Below are 7,680 nucleotides of genomic sequence, written 5' to 3' on the forward strand. Positions count from 1 at the left end.
AACATTTTTATGCACAACGATAATTACAAAAACAAAATTTATACTTTATTCTTATTGCTTAATATATATAACTTTTGATCGACTTTTAATATATTTAAAAATCTTTTTGATCAAGATATATTCGTTGGCACTTGAAAGTAGATTTTCTAGCTCCACCATCACTGGTAATAATCATGTTTAGTGTTGCAGAGTGGGACTGTACTATTGGGATAGATCTGCTACAAAGTTGCAAGATGAAGGGTGTGTTTCATATTCTCTTAATTTTTTTGGTTTGCGTTAAAAAAATAATTTTTTTAAAAAATATTTTTAGTTATGATTATAAAAAAAGTTGATTAAAATTACTATGAGATAAGTTTTTACATATAAAATAAATAAAAAACAAATCTCCATAAATTAAAAAAATAATTTATTTTAGTTTATAAAAAACTAAAGTTTGAAATGCAGCAGGAGATTCAGTGCAAAAAAACAGAAGCTATTACACTAACTTAAAATTTATGATATTGTCTTTTGTGTCATGAGACAAAACCACATACATCCTGCAAGCTAATAAGCATTTCCAGCAGGTAGTCAAGCAATATATAATTTTAACATGAGCAATAATTTTCAGTCTCTTACCTCACTAGCTTCACTAGGTATGAGAAGATTATGTTGATATATTGTCCCTAAAATAGTAAATTAACCTAATAAAAATAAAATCATTCTGTTGATCAGCTCCTTTGGTCGCAACAAAACCAGACATTAACTCTTTACCATATAATGAAGCTCTACGAAGCTTTCAGAGACCAAATATGAAAAAAGACAGGATAACCTGTTGCATTAAGCCTTTGAATAGTAATGGGTCCTAGGTATGTGAATTCTACGCTTATACAAAGAGATGGTATTACATGGTGGAAAGCCAGAAAAAAAAACATGAGGCATCGTCTTCCACTTTAAAGATCAAGCTCATACAATTGCATCTCTCCATCAATGATTTGAATCTACCGCTATACAATCAAATAGTATCTCATGGGCATGAAAGCAATAGTTTAGATGCAACTAATCTATGTTGCAAGTTATTACAGGTTATGCGAGTGTTTCAAACTGCTTCATGTTTGCTTAAACTGTAAAAATCTTCCTCACCTTCCTCATATTCCGACGACATATAGGGCAAGTACCATCAGCTTCTGCTATCCTGCAAATATTAAATTTCAATATATAAATTGGCATCTGATTGGTCAAGATGGTTATTGTGGAAGAAAAATAATAGGCTTGCAGTGGCAAATACAATCAGGATAGCAGCGACCAAATTTTCTTCATACCAAGTCTGACATGTAACGCAGCCCAAAAGAGTAAAGTTGGAAGTAGGAATATGCTAAATAACACTCCAGAAATTTACATTTTTATTAATTACCGATATTTGAAAACACTAAAATCATCCGACTCTTGTTATGTGCAATTTCCATTATGCCAGACTTCCTCAATATGGCAGGCTATCAACTTCAACTAGAAATCATGATAGTCCACAAAGTTCCACACAACAAAACCATGCCATGATCGACTTGTTCTTAAAAGGTCAAGCCTAATAATTGATGTCAGGTCGTGATCATGGCTAAACAAAGGATGCAGCCATCTAGCTTCCATTAAAACAATAGTCCAGTAACTAAAAGATAGCTTAAAGTGCTTCCATAGACCAGCTAAACCACTTAAATGGTATCCCAGTCTCTCTTAGCCTCATTAACCTTACAGAGAAGGTTTTAATTATTGAGTATAACCATGACATATGTGCGAAACTTTTAGAGTACTCATATGTTACAGCTCATCAAGTAATGGGTTATCTTGGCCACTACCACAGTAGCCAGTGACAATCCGACTGCAATTTAAAACAACGATATTACACAATGCAAAAGGGGCAAGGACTTGTTGCATTGTAAATACTCTGTAAACATGAGCATATTATATTGCTTTCTTCAGTTTGATATTCCATCTACATGCCAAGTGCCAATGAAGTCTAAAACACATTCTAGGGTTAGGCAGGGCATGCCCTCACAGAATGAGGGAAGCATTGATGCATTCATCAGCCTCTGTTTGCCCACCTGAATTCATCACAAGGTCCAGCATAGTGCTGTTTCAAGATAAGAAAAAAATAATCTAAACGTGCAGGTGGAGAGTAATTACCTAGTTCCACATGCAAAACAGGCAACACAGTGTCCGCATGGGAGGAAGAAACAGTCCCTAGGAGCATCAAAGCAGATTGCACAAAGACGGCGGGTATTATTGCCATTTTCACCATCTCTTGATTTCCCTTCAAGTGAACTTGCTGCAAGAAAATCTTCAAGACCCTCTTCATCATTTGAGGCAGAATCATAAGATGAGCCCCAACTTGCAAGGTCATCATCTTTACGTGAAAGCAAGGGAGCTCTCCCAGGTTCCACCTCTCCAAACTGAAGTCTAGTTCCATCTTCATGAACACATTGAAACTTGTTCAAGTAGTTGAAAGCCGCCATCATGATAACAGTCATTCCAACTACAGGCAGAAAAAACAAGTAAACATAAGATATCCACAAGTCAAAGTAAAAAGAAGAAACAGAAGAGCATACCTATGCCAAGAACATATGTGGCCCATCTTGGCCCATAGGAGACTTTGACATTCCACTCTTCACTGTATGAACCCTGGGAAAAGAAGAAGAAGAAAAAAAAACAGGGATAATAAGGTTGAGAATCTTCTGTTCTATAGACTATTTGATGATGATCCTTTCTCTAGTAGTCCTAATGAGTCTACAATTACAATACTGTAAGATTACCAATCAGCTGGCCTTCAAAGATAAGGAATCACCAAAGTAACATTTACAGGTACTTTTAAAAAATCTTTTTTCCTCTTCCATTCGACATAGTTCTCTTAAGTTTATATGATGACCTTATATTTAAACACAGGAGTGAGAATGAGGATCTAGAGATTTACCTCTTCTGGACCAAGAGAGTTTAAGACAACAGCATTTCCATTGGGAAACAAAATGCTCAAACTACACTTCCTATCACTAAAAGTACACTTGTAGTAAGCTTCAGTGGTATTGTACATGAAAGATCTTACTCTCAGGGTTAATTGGACCTGTTTAAGAAAAGAATCCAAAGTAAATAGCGCAAACAGCCATCCAGGAAGGACACAGGAACACTTCAAAATCAACAAGCTAAAAACAAGATTGTGAAGTAATAAGATGAACACAAAGATATTTCACTCCTATTATATTGCACATACAGGAAATTGGACCAAATGTTTTTTGAGATTTGAATATATATCTTAAGAATGTTCCGGGTCTAAGGAGAAACTGCATTAACACACCTTGAACATAAAACAAGCATGGATTGAAATATAAAATAAATAACGAATATGAAAAAAATAAAATCAAATGATCTTCATCTATCGTCACCATATCAACTCTAGAAATTAGAATAATGTAAGAAGTGACTTGTGGTTTCAGCTTGTTCGCATAATGGCACCTCAGTCTCAGATTATTGTTTATTTTCACTAGAGTCATGTGGTTTGCTCCACTAGCAGAAGCTTAACACCATTAGCTGGTCAATAATGTGGCATGAAAGAGTTGTTAGTTTAGTAAGACATGTTTTTGGCATGCTGTTTCCAAACTAAAGGAACAAAGAAAACCACTTGTAAGAAAAGAAAAGAAAAGAAAAAACATACTGTCACTAAACTGCCAATGGCTAAAACCACAAACTATTTTTCATGTTTTGCCTAAAACGTTAGTCCTTTCAATGAGTTTCAACTTAGGTTGACAAGAAAAAGAAAATGAATGCACTCCAATATTTCAACGTAGAAAGATTGTAGACAGACAGCATAAAATAGAACACGAAAATTGCATTGGTGGAAGATATAACCCATACTCCCAACTAAAGGAACAAAGAAAACCACTTGTAGGAAAAGAAAAGAAGAAAAAATTGTCACTAAGTGCCAATGACCAAAACCACAAACAACTTTTCATGTTTTGCAAAAAAAAGTTAGTCCTTTCATTGAGTTTCAACTTAGGTTGAGAAGAATAAGAATATGAATGCACTCCAATCTTTCAATGTAGAAAGATTGTAGACAGGCAGCATAAAATAGAACACGAAAATTGCATTGGTGGAAGATATAACCCATACTCCAAACTAAAGGAACAAAGAAAACCACTTGTAGGAAAAGAAAAGAAGAAAAAATTGTCACTAAGTGCCAATGACCAAAACCACAAACTACTTTTCATGTTTTGCAAAAAAAAGTTAGTCCTTTCATTGAGTTTCAACTTAGGTTGAGAAGAATAAGAATATGAATGCACTCCAATCTTTCAATGTAGAAAGATTGTAGACAGGCAGCATAAAATAGAACACGAAAATTGTATTGGTGGAAGATATAACCCATACTCCAAACTAAAGGAACAAAGAAAACCACTTGTAGGAAAAGAAAAGAAGAAAAAATTGCCACTAAGTGCCAATGACCAAAACCACAAACTACTTTTCATGTTTTGCAAAAAAAAGTTAGTCCTTTCATTGAGTTTCAACTTAGGTTGAGAAGAATAAGAATATGAATGCACTCCAATCTTTCAATGTAGAAAGATTGTAGACAGGCAGCATAAAATAGAACACGAAAATTGTATTGGTGGAAGATATAACCCATGCTGGAAAAATAAAGGTAAATTCAGGAAGAACAAAGTATCCAGTTGCCTATTGCCTAGATCATCTCAAAAGCAGCATCTTGTCAAGAGATGAAAAACAATTGCAAAGAAAAATAAGCTACTCTTTCACTGTTTGTGGCATAATTCATGTATCAAAAGGTAAAATTAGCTAAATACTGATCACGGAGATTCTCATATTCTTTTTTTAGTGAATCAAATGAAAAATCTATATGGTTTAAGCACCAGCTGCACAAGAAAAATTTCATTTTCTGTACTTATTAGCCAAGGTAGAAATATCACAATGATAAGGTGCATGAGGTTATCTACGTATTGTTCAATGGAAAATATTTCAGCAACTCTAATACATGAAACAAGGAGAGGCACGGTCCTAAAATTTCGTTCATGTCTTTTTGTTCATCAATGATACTAAAAATCATGTCTAGGAAGCCAAAGAACTACACAAACAAAGGATGTTCTATCTGTGGTTGGTAATAGAAGCAATAAGATATTCTTGGATTATATCTTTATTAATTGCTAGTAAAACATTCCTAGAACAGGAGATGAATTGATGAAACAAATACAGGTCGCTACTCTGCAAACTTACCTCAACTTCCTCTGAGTTCAAGTTACCCACTGCAACATAGTAGCTTGCAGATGTGAATATACTCTGCTGGACAAAACCACTTCCTGTGAGGAAAAAAAAAATGCATATCAGTTAACGTACTTATATGAAGAAAACATCAAAATCTCAACACCTATCTACCTTGAATGACATTCCATGATAAAGTGGTGTTTGGACGAGTTGGATTCTCAAGCCATTGAGAAAGGCTTTCACTCCCTGCAATTTTTCCAGATTCAGAATCACATGGAAATAAAACTCAAAAACCAATTTTATAGCCAACAAAGCAAGATAACTAATTCCCAATTCATGGACTTACTAGATTTATGTATCTAGAAGCAAGCATATATGACTTCCAGAAAAACACGAAACATATAAACTAGACAGTTCCTAATTATACCTTGTGCAATTATAAGGAAAACGGAGGAGATCGGGGAGTTCACCCTGTATGAAATATTTATTTGAGACCCCTCATTCAGAAAATACATGAAGTCCTAGAGAACAAAAGCAAAATATGCATAAGAATACCCACAAGCACCAAAACCAATTCAAAGCATGACACCATTTCCCATAAAACAACACTTGCCTTGTGAGAATCGGGCGAAACAGAGAAATTAAGAGTTCTATTCCAAGTCTCAACAACATCAAGCGGAGGAGATGTATATAACCCATATAGTATCAGCCCCGGATTAGTATCATACAACTGTTCCACCTAGAAAAAACCAACCGAAATCTATCAAAATTACAACAAAATACCAAATCAAGTTCGAGACCCTCTCTTAAATCCATAACAAAAAGCATCCAAACCATTCGGCCCTCGGTACAACTTCAATAACTACAAATAAAATCACGAATTTACCTTTATAGACTGCACAAATATGGGAGTAGGTTGTAAAAGAACCGAGCATTTCGGTCCTAGGGTTAGACTCATAGCACCAAATACCCCCAAAATCATAGTCATCGACACTGTCAAATAAACAATTAATTATCAGAAATTAAAACCAACAACCACATTTAACACTAAAAACCTATAAAATTTAATCTAATTTTTGACAATCAAAATTAGGGGAAAAAATAAAATAAACAGAAGTAATTCTAGAGAAACTTGAATTGCTAAATAAATACAAACCGAAGAACCAGAACGTAAGAACCACGACGACACAAGACCACGTGTCATCTCTAACAGAAGCTACATCATTAAACCCGAAATAATTCCCTCGGTTAGAAATTTCAATGTATTCCCGCTGCTGCTGCTGCTGCTCTATCTCTGGCTGTCTAAATTCGAGTTGACGTAACAGTTGATCATGATCATGATCATATTCTTCGCGGACTGGAAAAGAAGTGTGATTTGAAGATGATGATGCAGCAGCAGCGGAATGATCCCTAGAAGAAACAGAAATTTGATCCGGCTGTGCCATTCTAGAAGGAAAGAAAAGATGGTTAATTGGAGAAAAAATGGAAAACCTAAGTAAACCCTAGAGGGAGAAATTGGAGCAAACCTTGGAGCATTTGAAGAGGGGAGTCCATGAGAGTTGATGATGATGGTGAGTTACTGGAACTGACTCACCAGTCAGTCTTCCGTTTTCTCAAAAAGACTGGTAGATGTGAATTCTGGCGGTTATATGGGGTTTTTTAATTTTGTGTTCTGCTGCTGTGTTTTTTTTGGTTTGGGATGTGTTATGTGGACCAATCAGAGGGGTTTGGGATTTGAAGAGAGGGTGTTGTGGTAAATAGGATTTGTTTCCAGGTTACGTGGTGGGTGGATGTTGGCTTACTTCTGTGCCGGTATGAGTTGTAATGTTGGAGTCCAATGCTCAATCAGGAAGCTGGAAACCTTCTTTTTTTTTTTGGTTAACTGAAAACAATGAGCTCAATTAATGAAGCATTACTGAATCTTTACGGATATCGAGGGGCTTAAAAATAAATAAAAGAAAAGAAAAAATGAATAATTTTATCGACAATATTTACTTATAGTGTATAGCTGCACGGGTTATAAAATATGTTTGGGTGATGAAACTAAGTTTTAAAAAAATTATAATCTCAACTAGGTAAATAATCATATTTTATTTTAATTATGTGATAAAAAAATAAATATTTTTTAAATAACTATAATAACTTGGAAAAGAACCTTTTTTTAGAAGAAAAAAACAATATTGATCAATTTTCAACCAATTAAGCATGAAATGATGAAATTAGATAAAAAAACAAAAACAAAAACAATTGGCATAAGTTAACACAACTTAGCATGATGAATATGTAATCTAGGCAATAATAAGCGAGTCAACCCAGATTAACCCACTAGACCTGTATCTTAAGTCACGAGGTCGGAATAACCCGATGGAAAATATCAAAGAAAGTCAGAAAGTCAATTTTTTTAAAAAAAATGTCAAGCAGCGAAATAAAAAAATAAACTGAAAAAAAGATATG

General features: G+C 34.5%; 1 protein-coding gene across 1 annotated transcript; it reads right to left on the bottom strand.

Annotated features, from left to right (window-relative positions):
* Positions 1 to 789: 789 nt before the first annotated feature.
* Positions 790 to 6,904, bottom strand: LOC133677700 (E3 ubiquitin-protein ligase APD2-like). The gene is made up of 11 exons (XM_062099829.1): positions 6,753 to 6,904; positions 6,383 to 6,672; positions 6,113 to 6,219; positions 5,840 to 5,965; positions 5,654 to 5,747; positions 5,398 to 5,472; positions 5,239 to 5,321; positions 2,939 to 3,085; positions 2,577 to 2,649; positions 2,155 to 2,503; positions 790 to 1,171 (listed from the first exon to the last, which is right to left on the bottom strand). The coding sequence occupies exons 2-11, from the start codon at positions 6,669 to 6,671 to the stop codon at positions 1,096 to 1,098; spliced, it is 1,419 nt and encodes a 472-aa protein (XP_061955813.1). The 5' UTR covers position 6,672; positions 6,753 to 6,904; the 3' UTR covers positions 790 to 1,095.
* Positions 6,905 to 7,680: the final 776 nt, after the last annotated feature.

This window comes from Populus nigra, chromosome 17, assembly GCF_951802175.1.
Source record: "Populus nigra chromosome 17, ddPopNigr1.1, whole genome shotgun sequence".
Lineage (NCBI taxonomy): Eukaryota > Viridiplantae > Streptophyta > Magnoliopsida > Malpighiales > Salicaceae > Populus > Populus nigra.